We start from the raw sequence: 16739 nt of genomic DNA, 5'->3' as shown, positions 1-16739 counted from the left end.
CTGATGCATTCTCAGCATGAAGGGTTGCTTTTCCCCCACCCACACATTCTGGGAAAGTCTTTCCTGCCCTTTCATTTGCCACAATGACCCCTCAGAAGGGCTGGCTAGAGAGAAGTGCTCCCACACTACTGGTGACATTTAAGCTGTGTGGCGAATCCCTTTGCGCATGGATCCCCCTCCCACCCAACACAATAGCAGACTTTGGTGGGTGCAGGATGAAGCCCAGAGTGACATTTTCATCCACCCCACGCTTCTTTGCTGAGGGAAGCTTTTGTGAGACAGCAGAGGCCAGAAAGCTCCTGTCATTGCACCTGTTTCCGTAGCCTCTGGTTGCACGATCAGTTGACCCCATGCTGCACTGGTGTGCACCCCCTCATGTGCTCCTTTCCCCTCCAGCCACAGAACAAGCCCCCTTGTGCTCCATTCAGAATGAACAAGACTGCACTCAATGCATGTAAAATGTGACTTTTGGACATGACAAATTTGTTGAGTGCTGTTGATAAGTCATAATGTCATCTTCCAAGTAGAGGCACCATCCTCCTTCCCACGGGGTCCAGAACACCGCTACAGGAAAAGTTAACTGAAGCAGGGTCTGACTGGAATTTCATTAAGAAAACAGCCTTTTATAGCAGTTCACAGAAACCAAAGCTTTGTTGAAACATCCTGATTTCAAACACATTTTTATCAGAAAGGTTTCTTTGACCCAGGTGGAAATTTTTGGTCAGAACCAAAGCAAGTGCCATCTGCCTGTCCAAGAACAATCGGAACAGCCAAGCCATTGGGTAGGCACTCTCTTTGCAAGAGGAAAGGGCAAACATACCAGTTGAATAGGTTTTATGAAGTGCACCTTATCCCCTCATTTTTGAGGATCTCTATTCTTTTTCATCATGAGTTTTCTTTTCTAAGAATGGGCAGGAACAGAAAAAAAAAAAGCATGGAAACAGTGGCAAAAATACAAAAAAAGGAACAGTTTTCTAGCTAGCTCAGGTTTAAATTCACCTAAACTGTATGATGGTGAATATAGTTCAGCTCAGAAGTGGGACTTTATGTTACACAAGACTCTAATGAACTTTTGCAAAAGTGAACATTTTTGTCTTCTCTGACTTGCTCATAGCACTAAATGTATCTGGCTTCACATGTAAGGGCACACAAAAACAATCATAGAATCATAGAATCACAGAATGGTAGGGGTTGGAAGGGACCTTTAGACATCATCTAGTCCAACTCCCCTACAGAAGCAGGTTCACCTAGATCAGGTCACATAGGAACATGTCCAGGAGGGTCTTGAAGACCTCCAAGGAAGGAGACTCCACAACCCCTCTGGGCAGCCTGTGTCACTGCTCCATCACCTGAACTGTGAAATAGTTTTTTTCTTATACTTAAATGGAACTTTTTGTGTTCCAGCTTCATCCCATTACCCCTTGTCCTGTTGATAGCTACAATAATCTGCATCATTATTAAAGTAACCTCTCCATGTATGCAATCTGTGGAAAATCACTAAATCTATGATAATGTGGCATAAAATAAGTTGTTTAGGAAGTTGCTTAGGGTAAGCTGGGAAAATTTATTATACCTATTACTGCTGTCACTCCAGTTAAGAACTAACGACCTTCATACTCCCATCACATGTCAGAACACACTTTTTACATTGGAGTTGGCCAGGCTTACCAGAAAACTACTCCCTTCAGCACATTGGCATAAATGGTGATTTCCAAAACTGAAACAAGTGCAAGTGAGCAAATATCAGTTAACATATTAGATATTTTCACGATATGTGCTATTTATATGGAGTATCTTATTATCATCATTTGCTTGGTGAAGTAATAGAAGTGTTTAACTTCTTGTAGATCTCTGCCAATACACCCTTATCTTTGAAACAGAATTTATTGCAAAAAAAAATAAACAGTCTGTACAAGGTTTGTAGGTGAATGTTCACTGCCCCTCCTTGAGCCACAACCACTTAATTACTGTTAGAGATCTTTAGATAAAGAACAGCACAGCACTAGCCTGCTTCATGATTCAATCTATTCCCACTTAGTTCAAAACCAACCCACACCCAAAGCATCACTGATAACTTTTTCCTGGGAATAATCAGTGTTGATAATGGCATTTGAGGCATGTTAAGGTGTTTCTCTTATCTTTTTTAATCATTTACCTATGAAAGCCCACAGTACCTTTAACAAGAGGCACAAAGCACACACAACCTAGTAGTCACTGTCTGAGATGGGAAAAAATAGCTTCAGAGGGGAAAAGATGAGATTCCTAATTCTAATGTCACTGACACACTTTTCTTGGCCTCTTAAGGACAAGTCACAGTCTAAACTTCTCTCATGGGCTGCACCCTGACCTCAGATTTGGTATTTACACGCTCATTTTACGAGGTTTCAGTTACTTCAACACCTAAGTTTTTCCTCTCTCCCTAGTAGAACAGGGAATGGAAATGAACAGCATCATTCATTAAAATCCTACACACACACATCCATACCTGTGCCTATACACAGAGCAACTGATTCACTAGGAATCCTTCTCCTGTGATACGAATCGTATTGCCCTTTCATTCTTTGCTGCTCCTCTCTGTCCACACTTCCTTTTTACCCTGGGAAAGCAAAGCAGTTTTTACCCACCCATCCTACTTCACCCAGTCTTTGAAAGCTTGTCTTCCCAAGGCCTGTGCATATTGCCTTGGCACGTTACCAAAACCCGCTAACAAACGGCAGATTAAGTGGAAACACGGAGAAGAATTTCAAGCATGTATTATACTTGCTTGGAGTTCAGCGTGCAACTTTAAGACAAGGGCTGCCCTCTAAACAGGCAGGCCTGGGAATTCAGTTGCAAAACAATTACAGATGCAAGGAAAATACCTTTCCTCTGAGAAAGCAACTTGATGATATTCTGCAGCCTCCAGCAGGCTCAGTGTGTGCTCTGGAAGAGCTCAGCATGGTCTGTGCTTTCTCGAGACTTCCGTTTCCATCTCCACCACTGTTCTCCGAGGTAGTTATATCCATCAATTAAAATGCTGCATCTTAAAGATGCAGGAGACTGTAATCCTTTCCACTCACAACCAAAACAGCCCTTCTATACCCATGTGCTGTCCTGCCCTAAGACACAAGAAAAACGAGGTACCTGATCTGGACCTGCAGCTTATCGGCAGTCACGATCAGTTAGACAATAAAATTCCTAGTGTCACGCCTGTATTCGGCTTAGTTACTTGTGTTTCCTTGATGAACTGTGTTGGCTGCATGGCTACCTTTCTCACAGGGTAATGATCTGGTTTTAAAAGAGCCCAGTGTGCAGCATCAAAGCAAATATACTCCAAATGCAGTTTCTAAACCTGCCTAGCAATGGCCCAGCTCTACTCTGAAGGAATACACTGGCAACATGAACATCAGCTCTGGTGGGCACGGGTGAAACAATGTTGACTTTTAGCAAAACAATTCTGCCCATGTTATCTGGTATTTTCTTTCCAAAAACAATCTGGAATGCTTGCATAGGGTGTACAGTGGAAAGAGAGTTTCCCACCCCTGATTACACTGAACTTACTGAAAACAACTGAAAAAAAACCCAACAAAACAACAACTTGCTCATGTTACTCAAGTTCATTTGCCTTCTGCACAAATCCACTCTGCCAGGACTGATGTCCTCAAGCCTACATCACCTAGTGTGCACAGCCAGAAATCAGGAAAGGTGTCCAGGTAGTAATTTGCAAATCAAAAAGTAGAATGCTTCTGCATTCCAGTGTTCCTCAAAAAGCTGTGGGTCTCACTGTTGGCTTTGAGAAAACATTTTTCTTACTGCATCAACTAAAAGAAAAAGAAGATGGACTTGATTTATGACCTTCTACTGGCTGGTTCAAATTCCTCCATGGTTTATCGACCCTGGAGTTAATTTAAAAAAAAAAAAGTGAATCTTTAGTCTAAGAGGTTATTTTCAGCTTTAACTAATTTGAGCTCTTGACTGGCTTTGTGACTGCAACAACTATATGAAAGCTAAAATTGATTATTATTGTCCAGGGACAAAGAGTGATTAAGGTTACTGAAAAAAAACCCAACCAACCAACACATTACTTCTGTAGAAAGTGAGGAAAAAAGAAAACTGAAGGAAAATATACAACATTGAGGATATTGATGCATCCGTTTTGTATCTGAATGTCCTTCCAGATAAGTACCTGAAATGAGAGTGAAAGTGTAGCTCAAGTACAGGACAAATACAAGAATGCCTGCATGGAAATTCCATAACTTTTCTTTATTCACTGTGATACATTCAAATAAAAGTGCTCCAGATAACAGCCATAAAGTAAAAGAAACTAAAACAAAAAGGCAGGAAAAGACCATCAGATACATATGGTGATTATTCATATTTCAAAGTATTAGTAACTGCTTGTATCTGAGTGCACCAAAAGCCCACAGGAGGGTCCATGTTTTTGTACGCTGCACTTATAAAAATAATAATCATAGGCAGCTCTAGCAAAAAATGTTTTTCAGAACTAGAGCCAAAGCCATCACAAAGATAAAGCACCATCGGGCATATGTTTACAAATGCCATAGTAATTAGTAGAGTGTAAGAAAGGCTTAGCTGAATTAACATTTTCCTTGTATAGCATAGGGAAGCTCTGCTTAGATTCATTCCTTCCCAGTTGTGCTATTTCACACTAGGGACTTGCATTTGGCCCAAAGCACCAAGTGCCATGGGCAACGTGGTAAGCTCCAGGAGACAGGGAGAGATGGATGGAAGAGAAAGTGGAAGTGGAGCCAGTGTCTATCCTTCTATATAAAAAAACAATATTGGCATGGCAGCATGTACTTAATCATGTTACTGCGATGCAGTGGCATAATCCTTTTGTACAGGAAATATCATTTGTACAGACCACATTGACTTCCCAATGCTGTCTGTTGAGCTACAAGTATTTGTCTGCACTGATTTTACCTGTAAAAGCCTCCAGTTCTGCTATAGTAAAAATGTAAGTCATTGTTATCTACAAGAGGCAGCAGAGCATCGCTTCAGAGCAAACTCAGATGACATCCTGCAACGTGCCTCTGTTCCAGCTGCAGAATTACTGACCTGTGGATTTGCCAAGATTTATTTGTAACTCAACAGTTTGATGTCAAGGAGGATTCCTGTCCCAAACAATATGAGAAACAGAAGTCCAGATGCCATACAAACTACGTGGTCATAGGGATGCGACAGACACTTATCAATGTAGGGTCCCTCCACCTGGTGTACTTTTAGGTAGAAAAGCATCTTCAACACAAATGGGGAAAACTCAGTAGAACCCTTGTCCTGCTCTCTCCTTTGCCTGCTTTGCAGGCAGCAATTAAGATAGCCAGCAAGACCAAAGACAGGCTTCTCCTCTGAAAACCTGGACTGCTGACATGAGATTTCCTTAAGGGTTCTAAGTAGGTTGTAAGAGAAAATAAGCCTCTGTCCCCAAACGCTTTCAATAACAGTATATTCGTAGGGATCCCGCTAGGTGTAAGGCTATGCCTCAGCTGTTATAAAGACTTAATCCCAAGGGTGATTTGTGTTTCCTAAAGCAGATTGCAATGGCACTGCTCACATGGCCAACATCATCTTCACAGTCAAGTCCTTGCAACACCAAGGTCTGCTTGCTCAAAAAGCATTTTTCTTAACTGCGTTACTAATACAGTCTCAAATCACCCATGCTGAAAGAAGGTTAGAAGCAGTTATTTTCCCTTCACGCTATTTGTGTGGCATTCATCTCCCACAGCACATGCCTTGCCCTTTTCACACTCCCTTTCTCATGCAGGAACACAAAGCTGTAATGTTTGGGTTGCAAACACCATTAAATGCCCCTCTTCAGCCCCCAAGAGCACAGAAATATTTTCTTTTAACAGTTCAGATCAAAGCACTTCTACTAATCCTAGGATTTATTAAAACAAACATTGTAGGCATGAGATAGTCAACAGCGTCCCTTTTATAAGATTCTTTGGAGACGGTTCTGATTTTGTACTGTTTACTGATCCGCCCCTAATTAATCTTCAGTTGCTCAGCTGCAAATTCAACAAGTCCACCTGCTCCTTCCCCACCCGACAGACGTTCCTTTCTCCCCAGTTTCGAGCTGTAACGACAGCACCACACAGCTCCTCTCCCAAGAACAAGGTGGCTTGCTCGGAAAGCTATATAGCACATCCTGATGTTACAAGGTCACATCACACACATTTGCAGCAGAAATCTAGCTTTTCCACAGATGAGTAACTAAAACGAGTCATTAAGTGCTTTCAAGGAGTTTCATTGTCTTTATCCTTCCCTGCAGTCAAGGTAGTTGCCTTTGATCCAGTAACAGATCTGTGCGTATTTGAGGGGTGTGATGCGAACAGCTACATTGAAATCCTGTGGGGTGCCATTCATGTCCACCCACTGATGGCCTGAAAATATTCCAATAATTTTACGCTCCCATTTGTGATTCTGCCTCTTCCACATCCTCACGTACACCCCGGACCCGCTGGCACCCGGCTGGGCGTCGCACTGCTGGTACAGCAGGTCGTACGTTTCATCTTTCACATCACAGAAACGGTAAACCAGGTTTCCCGGACGGTCATTGTCGTAGCCAGAGAAGTGAATCCTCCCTCCAGGCAAGTGTCTTGCTGGTGGGCTCACGCCTATCTTCATAAACTTTCTTTTATGAGGTTTCTTCAGCTCCAGCAGCGCATAGTCATAATCCATGCCAATGTCATTGGCGTTGCCTTTGATCCATCCTTTGGGGACGTGTGTCCGTTTCACTCGGATCCACTGGAATTTCATTTTCTCAGGCATTGCTGAGTTGGTGATATTGGACCCTTTGCTGCCATCTTTCAGTTTGGGCTTTAGGAAACCCACCCTCAGTTTTTGAGCCCCTTTGACATAACTCTTGCCATCATGGATACAATGAGCAGCAGTAAGAACGTGCTTTTCAGCCACTAGCGTCCCTGTGCAACCTGTCGACAGCTTCACCGACGTGGAGAATGGGTAATTCAACAAGAAGTCTTTCCCAAAAATGCTAAACCTGCTGTCGTAGCCATAAATCTGCCTCTTAGTTCGAGATCTGCCTCGAGCCTCGTCCCCGCCGCTGCTCAGAATGTATATGCCCACCTCTGTTTCAGTGAGGCTCCCATTGGCGTACAAGGTCTCGTAGGACAGGTAGTTCTTCACTTCTTCATAAGTCGGCAGCGGAGAACTTTTGTGGCATGCTGGGCCACAGGGAGATACCACTTCCAGTTTGGCTTCAGCATCAAACTGTGGTTTGTCTAAGTTAAGAGTGGACTGGGGCAGTATAACTGGAACTCTGTAAGACGGCCAGGTTGGCTTCCAGTGAGGACTGGAGGGCATCACATCTTTAGCAGCACACAAAAGGAGGATCACAGTTGACAAGGCTGCCATTCTGAATGTCGGTCTGTGGAGAGCAAAAGAAGTGCAGTTACTGACCCAAACACATTGCAAGATTCATCTCCCTTGCTAACTAATGGCTTGCTAACCAAGTCACAGGGGCTACGCGATTTGAATGGAGCCAACTATCATTGAAGTACTTCAGATTTCTCAGGGTTAAACTAACGCCTTACCTGTATCTTGAAATGGGTGCATTAGGTTAACACTGAAGCACGTAGCATTTAACCCTTAGGTGTGCTGAACCACCAGCTTCCAGCTGACATCACTAAGAAGTTATGGTGTCTGTCTTCATACAGCGTAAAGAATGCAGGCTCGGTATAAATTCCTGCCTTCAGAAACCATTACTCCTGCACAGAGTTGATGTGCTCTCTCAGAGTTCCCATCTACTATCTGACACCACTGAGATGGGTCCTTCAATCAGCTCACACCATTGGCTGTCTTGGTCAGAGACATCAAGCTGGTGGTGAGAATAGGCAGATGGACACATGAAATCGCAGAACCGTTTCAGTTGGAAAAGACCTTTAAGATCATTGAGTCCAACCACTAACCTCACACTGCCAAGCCCATCACTAAAGCATCTTCCTCAGCACCTCATCTAGACAACTTTTAAACACCTCCAGGGATGGTGACTCCACCCCCATTGCTTAACAAACTTGCCGGTGAAAAAGTTCTTCCTAAGAAGAACCTGTGAACCTCCCGTTCACAGCCAGTAACCTGGAGGTCTCTGCTCCATGTAGCATTTGCTCTCCCCTGGGTTTACATGAGAAAGAGTGCTACAATTACATGAGGGCAGCTAATGAAGTAAGTTTACAACTCTTGAGGGAATTTTCAGTTAACATACTGGCTTATTCCTTTACAAACTCAATTAATTAGAAATGCAAAACAACTCCCTGTGAGCACAGGGAAGCAAATGGGACTGTAAATGTGTTTATGAACCACAGGCAGAGTGCTTCAACTTGCAGAGAACAGCGTGCACTAGTACTGTGTCAAGAAAATGTGTAACTTTAGTTTACTTGAAAATTAGCCATACAGCTGAATCGCTGCAGGAGGCATTGTGCCCTGGGCAAGAAGGCAGGCAGGATCTCCCTCATACAAAGATTATTCAAACAAAACTTCACAATTATGTTGAGCTTACACATATTTAAAACCCTGCTGAGGTTACCCTGATCACAACTGCAGGATCATTCCTGAAATACCTCAGATGAGTAAACCAAAGCAAATCTCGCAGGAGATTGACCACAGCTATCTAAGAACAAAAAGAAAAACTCTTTTCCCCAAAGTTTTTTGTAGGAATACTCCATCCCTAAGCTGCACCGAAAAAGCCTTTGGAAGCTGCAGACTGCTAAAGCCCAAAGGTGTCCAACTCAAATATTGAGCCTGGATTCTTCCATTGTTGGTAGCATCCTCTTTGAGAATGGAGGCTACAATTAGAGCACAGAAGGTTCAAAACACAATCGGCTCGCAGGATATCCAAACATTTTCATCCCAAAAACCAGATACCGATGAACAGAGCTGATGCTACTGATGACCACAGAGGCAGATACTGACTCTCACAAATGCAGTCATTCTGTCAGTAATTATTTTTTGCATTGATACACACGATATCTTTAGAGAGATGTATTTTCTTCTAGAAGGGTTAAGCTTTATAGAATGTGTAGCTTTATACTTAACAGGCAAGTCACACTGTAAAATACCAGCCATTTTAAACATGAATCAGAATTGCACAATTTTGGATGTCCCAAAATTGGAAAATACTTGCCTATGTGTTCAAGGAAAACCATCAGCTCCTCTAGCTCCTTCCACAGCTGAGGCTAATATTGGATGTGGCTGGGTTTTGCAAGCTATGAAATGAGATAGTCACAAGTTGATATAAGGATGGCCCAGGGAACACTTGCTGTATATCAAATATACTCACTGTGTAACAGGCATGATGGAAACAGGAAAAGAAGGTATCAGGGACACACTAGCACAAGTCAACTGTTAACTGTCCTGTGACAGTGAGGGCTGTGCACAGAAATGTTTACCGGTCTCGCAGTTAGAAGCTGAGAAGTTGAAATCAGTTATGCTGTGCATCAGGTAGCAGATCTCATCATTAAGAGCACGTGTTTATAAGCTGTCGGCTCTCATCTGCTTCACACCAAAGTTATTCCCTAAATTACATTTGAAGATTTCCTGATAGATGGAATCTGTCTAAATTGCACCAGTCATGCCACTTCTTGCATGTAAAAATCATTCCTGCTAACTGAGCCACTGCTAGCCTTTTGGCTGGTTTATTTAGCTGGAAGGGGAAAACCAGCAGTGTCTTGTCAGTTGTCGCTTGCCCAAGCAGCAAGATTCCCTCGTGTCTGTCAGCACAGAGACTTGATGAAGGGACTGTATGCCCAACAGCTTCTCTGCTTCCTCCAAGAGCATCATCTGTGCTGACAAATGACCCCTCCCTGCAACCTCTCTAGCACCCTCACTCCAGCAAGGTCAACGCAGCTTTAGACAGCAGAGGGCAGCCGCCCTATGAAGAGAGAACGACATGAGCTGGGACTCAATCTGGTCCCCTAAAAAGGCTTCAGAAGATGCTATCTGTGTCTGTGCTGTGCTCTGTAAAGTGCTGCTTATTCCACTTTAGGTCTCTGAGCAAGCCTTCCCACACCCCTCCCCACATTGCAGGTATACAGTATAAAAATGCATTTTCATCAGTGACAGAACTTTTTTATTACTTTTCTATTACTCAAAATGTTATGAAAACCTAACAATAAAATACCCTTATGAGTTTATATCTGACCACAGAAGCTAAACGGTGCTCAAACTCAGGCTTTTACTGAGATCTGTGTAATCCTGTCTTATCTGGAGACAGAACTCTGGACTGCAACAAATAGAATAAATATGTCTTATTTATAAGAAGATGCCAAATCAGTGTATAACACTTCTTCTGTGTAGATCCATCCTCCTTAAAGAAATAAATGGTTAAGCAGAAAATGAAGGGATTAGAAAAGCAGTCTAAGCTACAAGAGACAGATAGCTGTTAGCCTCTTCTTTCCTCTTCCTTTGTTTTCCTTTTTGTTTAAAATAAACCCAGAAAACTGCAAATGCCAGGGTTTAATGCTCTCTACGTTCAGCTACTTGCTCGTGGGTGACCCTGAAAGATGTTCTCAAGCTGAACAAAGTGGTAAGAAGCGGGCGCTTCCCTGAACAGCTATCACAAAACGATACTGAATGAATTACGACGTGCTGTTCTACTGTACTACTGCTCTTCTGTTCCTATTTAAACTGTGTCATAAACTCAATCCACCCTTTGACTCAGTACAAAGCCCTGCTCTGATATCCAGCCTAGGAACCCCCTAGAAAGCAGTTTGTACATAATCACACTTGCTAATGGCATTAAAATTGTTTAGAGAATGGAAACAGTGACAGCTACCCCGGGGTTCCCCACGCTGCTAAAACACTTTACAGACACATTTTCCTGCCTGCTATGGGCATTCACGCCTCGAGATAGATGTTGGTGAAAGAAAACTGCCTTGTTCAGGACGGGCATGAATCATTTTCTAATAAGCAAGTAATTTTTCTGGAGGAGTTCACTACTTCAGGGGTGGTTCTTGTAATAGATGGTTAAGTAACAATAAATCTTGGAACATCCAGTATGAAAGCCCGTGAGCTGAATAGTCTCCATTACATTTTGAAATGAAGAAAGTTTTTCCACAGTGCTGGAAGCCAGAATGATTAACATGGCAAAGAAAAAAAAGAAGAAAGAAAGAAAACCAAGACAGTAAGGGAGAAAAACCTGCCTCAGACCTAATTATAAAGGTGAACCGAATCGCTGTCACTGCCGTGCCAAAATACTTCTGCTGCTGTTCTTAGTCACAGAACTTGTTAAAACACAGCAAAAATAATTGTGTCGCGCTTTAAGAATAACAGAGGCCTTTCTGTCATTAGAATCTAACGTCTCTATTAGCCTGCCTGTGATGCTGAGAGCAGTGAGAGTCACAGCGTCCTACCCGCCAGCCTCAGGGCTGCAAGAAGAGACCACAGAAAACCTGAAATGAATCGCGATACTGGCAGGCCAAGGGTGTATGTTAACACATACAACAGGCACAGCCGCGATTTTCACACGTGTCAGTGACATACACACACACAGAGAAAAGGGATGATATTATGGGTTTCCCACTTAGTCCAGTTCCTACAGAATATGCCTCCTTTCTTTCGTCTTACTCTCCCTTTTCACATAAGGTAGCTTCGTTTTCACTGTACAAGAGCAAACGGTGTCAGTGACGGCCAGGCGGGACGCAGGGACCTGCATCCCTAGGGCTGGCAGGACGGGACAGCCACCCAAGCGCAGTCCCCGATGGGATCTTACCGACCCCCCGGACCTCGCTCGGGGCAGGAGGCGAACGGCTGCCACAGGCTCCAGCAATCGCTTCCCTGAAGAGATGGTGTCATCCACCTCTTAAAAAAAACAAAACACCACAAACCCAAAACACTGATGTTCTCACTGACGGATGAAAGCACGGGACCGCAGCGGCTCAGCCTGCGAGTTACTTCTGATGCCCCCCGAGTGTGAAACGCAGCAAGGGCGATTTTTTTTTATCAGCTGTTTTCTGACCAGACACGTCTTCGAAGTTAGTCAGCGGCATCGGCGAGCTGCGGAGCTTGCCGCCCCGAAGCGGGGATCGGCGGGGAGAAGCCGCGTTATCCCTTTTGTTTGTCCGTCGGAGAGGCGGCGCCGGGTGCGCTCCCGTCGATGCGAGCGGGGTTAAAAATTAAGCCGTGCACGGAAGACTCAGCGCGGGGCCGGAACAGCGGCTCCCGCAGCCCGGCGGGCGGCAGCGGCCGGCGGGGACAGCCGGCGCCCCGCAGCGCCGGGACCCCCTCGGCTCCGGCGCCCGCTGGCAGGTGAGGCGCTGGCCCCCGGGGCACCGAGACGCGAGAGCGCCGTCCTCCCCGCCGCCCCTTTGTCCCCCCGCCGTGACCCGCACCCCGCCGCACGCTCCCGGCCGGCGAGACCCGCTACCTACCAGCTCCCCGCGGCGGCGGCGTCTACGGGAGCCGCTCAGGCAGGTGGCAGGGTCGGTCCCATCCCTCCCGCCGCCTCTGCGGGGCTCGGGGGCGCCTCCCCGCTCCCTCCCGCCGGGCGCGTTCCCTCCGAGGCGCGCTGCGAGCGGCGCGGGGCGGCGCGGGGCGGGGCGGGGCGGAGCGGCGCCGCCCGCAGGTGGCTCCCGCCGGCAGCGGCTCCTGGCTCGCGGCTCTGGCCCTGCGGTCCGGTCCCCGTTCCCGTCTGCTCCGCGCTCTGGTCTGCTCCTCGCTCTCCTCTGTTCACCCGCTCCGCTCCGCAGCGCTCCCGGCGGCGCCGGGGCCTCTGCCCGCCCCACTGTCCGTCCGCTGGCGGCCGCCCGAGGCCGTCCCCTCCGGGCAAGCCTCCCCTCTCCAGCGCCGCCGCCTCAGTGCACGTTGTGAGGCGTCACACTTGTGGTTTTGCTCTTTTACTGCTATTTTCCTTTATTCCTTGAGGAAAACCGTGTATTTATGCTCATCTTTGCTTTTATTCACGATGTCCTGGCACTAGGGGCAGCCCAGGAGCCGCCGTGTCCTCACCCCAGGGCCCTCCAGGCCACCCCAGGGCTGAAGTGGGAGGTTTCAGGGTGCAGTGGTGGCACCTCCAGGGCCCCGAGGGCTCCAGGCGCTTTTCCTCATCATCTGAGGCCCTGGCGTGGTGGGTCCCTTCTCAGAGGGAACCCTTGGGTCCCTGCTGCCATCGCAGGGTATGAGCTCCAGGAGCGCTGCAGTCTGTCACTTGTGTTGCCTCATCAGGCAGAGGTTTGAATTTAATTGTAAGGCACATTCTTTGCATGGGTTTCAATTACTCATCATTCTTGAATCCTTATTATGAAATCTGTCAAGAAACGAGGAAACCGGAGCCAGGAAGGCAAAAATCCCATGATATGTTTCAACCCTGCAAGAAAAGAAAAATCCACAAAAGTTCTCTGCCAGAATTTCCAGCTAATCACCATTACTCCAAAAAGGAAATATACATTTCACAGGAATCAATTTATTTGCTTCCTTCTATTGACCTCACTGCTGCCTTCAGCAAGGACCAGGAGGGCATGAAGCATGGCAAAAGCGCTGCCTCACACATGGACACTAAGTGAGCAGCTTAGGTGTGACTTTTCTGAAATGCATTTATTTTTACCAACCACATTTGGGTCTGTGGAAAGATTTTAACAAATGGTTGGAAAAAGTAAGTGCTACAGAAGCCATCGCCCGCTGAACGTGAGCCAGCAGTGTGCCCAGGTGGCCAAGAAGGCCAATGGCATCCTGGCCTGTATCAGAAATAGTGTGACCAGCAGGACCAGGGCAGTGATTGTGTCCCTGTACTTGGTGCTGGTGAGGCCACACCTCAAATACTGTGGCTAGTTCTGGGCTCCTGAATACAAGAAGGACATTGAGGTGCTGTAGTGTGTCCAGAGACGCAATGAAGCTGGTGGAAGAGTCCTAGAGAACAGGTCTTCTGAGGAGCAGCTGAGGGCCCTGGGGGTGTTTAGTCTAGAGAAGACAAGACCGAGAGGAGATATGATCATTCTTTACAACCACCTGAAGGGGAGTTGTAGTGAGGTGGGAGTCAATCTGCTCTCTCTAATAGTGAATGATAGAACACAAGGAAAAGGGTTCAAGTTGCACCAGGAGAGGTTTACATTGGATTTTAGGAAGAACTTTTTCACCAAGAGGGTTATTAAGTATTGGCACAGGCTGCCGAGGGAGGTGGTGGAGTCACCATCCCTGGAGATATTCAAAAGATGCACAGATGAGGTGCTGAGGATATGATTTAGTTTAGTGATGGGCCTGGCAGTGTGAGGTTAGTGATTGGACTTGATGATCTTAAAGGTCTTTTCCAACCGCAACAATTCTATGATAACTACACAGATGATTCTTTCTCAACTATGAATGGTCGGAGGATAATTGTAATGTGAGGAAGAGATCCCCAGGGGTAGAGGGCAAAAGTCTCCAGCAGAAACACAGCTAGAGAATACAACCAGTGCCAGGGGGAAGCCAAGGCTAGTGACACCACTTCAGCTGCTCGCAGGCCACCAAGATCATACAGCTGTGAGGAAGATACCTGGAGTATCAGTAGACAACTAACAAATAAGACTCTATGAGCAATACCATACTAATCACAGATCCCTTCCTTATCCAGACTCTGTATCTACTCACCTCTCAGCTATGCAGTCACACTGCTTGGGAAGCTTTGACCTGTATACCTCTGATGTTCTGTATAAATGGAGGAGGTGGTCTATGGCTAGTGGAGGGTGAAAGTGTTGTGAGGTTTGGTTATACAGTGGTAATCAGGGCTGCAGCAGTGGTCCAGATGGGCTCTGGCGTTCCATGGGTTTACAGCCTTTTCTGTCACAACTGCCATGTATGCTCCAGGGCCTTACCAGCTTTCCTTTCACAGGTCTCTGTGACTGTAGTAGGTCACCACACTAAACAAGATCACTCGATCACCCTCCTGACAAAGTAGAGGTTGCCCAGCAGACACTTCTAGATGACAGCAAACCCTGCACTGAACATCTCTCTGTACATCCCTTCGCTGCTTTTTCTCAAATATATCAGCTTTCCTGTGTCACACTGCTGTTTTCAAGAGCCTCAGAGGGAAGAGGGAATAAATATTAGTGTCATTGTTTGCTTCTTTGTATGCTTTCCTCTTTTTGTAATTTACAGTGACTACATACAAATGCTGACTAAAGAAGGTCTGTTTGAGCTCCAGACACAAACTGAAATGGACACAATCCTGGAAGATACGGCACTGATAGAAATGTTCACAGCAGACGGGAGCGGAGAGATACAAGATGCTGCTCTGATACATATGATGGGATTCACCTCAGTTAACTGTAGGGGTTTGGGATGCCCTAGGCTATCTGTGACACAGTGCAGGACTACAGACCATCCCCATCTGGAGCAGCAGCTGACAGTGCTGGAAAAGAGGCAGGCACCCTATACAAAGAAATTGTCTACAAGAATGTCAACAGTGAGAGACATCCCATCACACTTCTCATGGTGCATCTCTGTCTTCCTATGACTGCCTGCTGTCTCTCTGCTTCTGATTAGGGGAAAGGATCATCTTTTTGTGTTATGTTTGTACAACATCTGCTACTGTAGGGAGTTGGTCCATAGCTTCCAGTCCACAATATTTCTGTTGTAGTGATTCTAAGGCATTATGTGCCCCTACGTACAGCACAGACTTGATGTTTGTAGGACTTCTCCTGAGAATGAAACCTTAAAGAAAGTGTTGGGCAAAACTTATTTCATGCCAAAAGGAGTGGAGAAGAACATTTAGTTTGGGTTGGAAGGGATCTAGTTCCAGCCATTCTGCCATGGGCAGGGACACCTTCTGCTAGATCAGGCTGCTCAAAGCGCTGTGCAACCTGCCCTTGAGCACTTCCAAGGAAGGGGCAGCCACAGCTTCTCTGGGAAACCTGTTCCTGTGCCTCACGACTCTCACAGTGAAGAACTTCTTCCTACTAATTCAGTTATGAGACATTTAGTTGCCATAAAAACTTCTGGATGTTTATCATTTTTAGGGCATACCATAAGCTCAGAATAGACAGTTTGCCTGGCCTAGCCAAATGCCCACCTTGAGAAAAATATGAACCACTGCCCAGTTCTCTCCAGCAGCTATAGACAAAAATCTGGTGTTTTAGCTTTTTAATTCAAAAGTAGAAAAAAAATTATAGATTTTTTTTTCCCCATATGTAAAATTCTTAAGAAACAACAGCTATGCTGAAATTCAGCTCCCTTTTAAAAACAGAGTGAAGTTACTGTGAGCCATTGTTGAAGTAAAGAGCAATAAGTGACAACGTATGTAAGGGCAAAGAGGTATTAGCTGTGTTATATTGTCAAGTGATAACACACACGCTGACTTTTCAGCACCTTGCGAGTTAGCTGAAAATGAAACAGTCTACAGGTGGGAGCCCTACTGAACAGCACTGCCAGGAGATAATTTCTCATGGTTGAAGAAATCTTTTATTCTGCAGGGAAGTGAAGTAACCTGGCATTGTGGGCCTGTGCCAGATTCTGCTGCAGACAATGGAGTGATTTCAGAGGCCACTGAGTCTGGAAGGAAGAATGACAACCCACAGTTGGCTCCAGTGAGTCCATTGCTTGCTGCTGATGTAATGCAGCAGAAAAGGCCTTGGAGTTCCCCACTGCTATAACAGCTCTAGCTGTGGCAGGAAGAAGTTAAAGACGAATCAGCTCGTTGGTCTCGGGGTATGACCCCTTGCTTAGGCTGTGAGAGGTCTTGGTTTCAAATGCCAGATAAGCTCTTGTTTAACCTCATGAAATTTGAAAACAGTAGCAAACAGAACGTGAGCCAGCAA

General features: G+C 45.7%; 1 protein-coding gene across 1 annotated transcript; it reads right to left on the bottom strand.

Moving 5' to 3' along the window:
- Positions 1-4217: 4217 nt before the first annotated feature.
- PRSS23 (serine protease 23) lies at positions 4218-12543 on the bottom strand. Its single transcript, XM_061991136.1, has 2 exons — positions 12384-12543; positions 4218-7387 (listed from the first exon to the last, which is right to left on the bottom strand). Exon 2 carries the CDS (start codon positions 7372-7374, stop codon positions 6256-6258), a length of 1119 nt encoding a protein of 372 aa, XP_061847120.1. The 5' UTR covers positions 7375-7387; positions 12384-12543; the 3' UTR covers positions 4218-6255.
- Positions 12544-16739: the final 4196 nt, after the last annotated feature.

The sequence above is a fragment of the Colius striatus genome, chromosome 1 (assembly GCF_028858725.1).
Source record: "Colius striatus isolate bColStr4 chromosome 1, bColStr4.1.hap1, whole genome shotgun sequence".
Lineage (NCBI taxonomy): Eukaryota > Metazoa > Chordata > Aves > Coliiformes > Coliidae > Colius > Colius striatus.
This window is presented reverse-complemented; position numbering and strand designations above follow the sequence as displayed.

What these genes read in the sequence shown, in the direction of transcription:
- PRSS23 (XM_061991136.1), bottom strand. Translation starts at nt 7,374, where the DNA reads ATGGCAGCCTTGTCAACTGTGATCCTCCTTTTGTGTGCTGCTAAAGAT.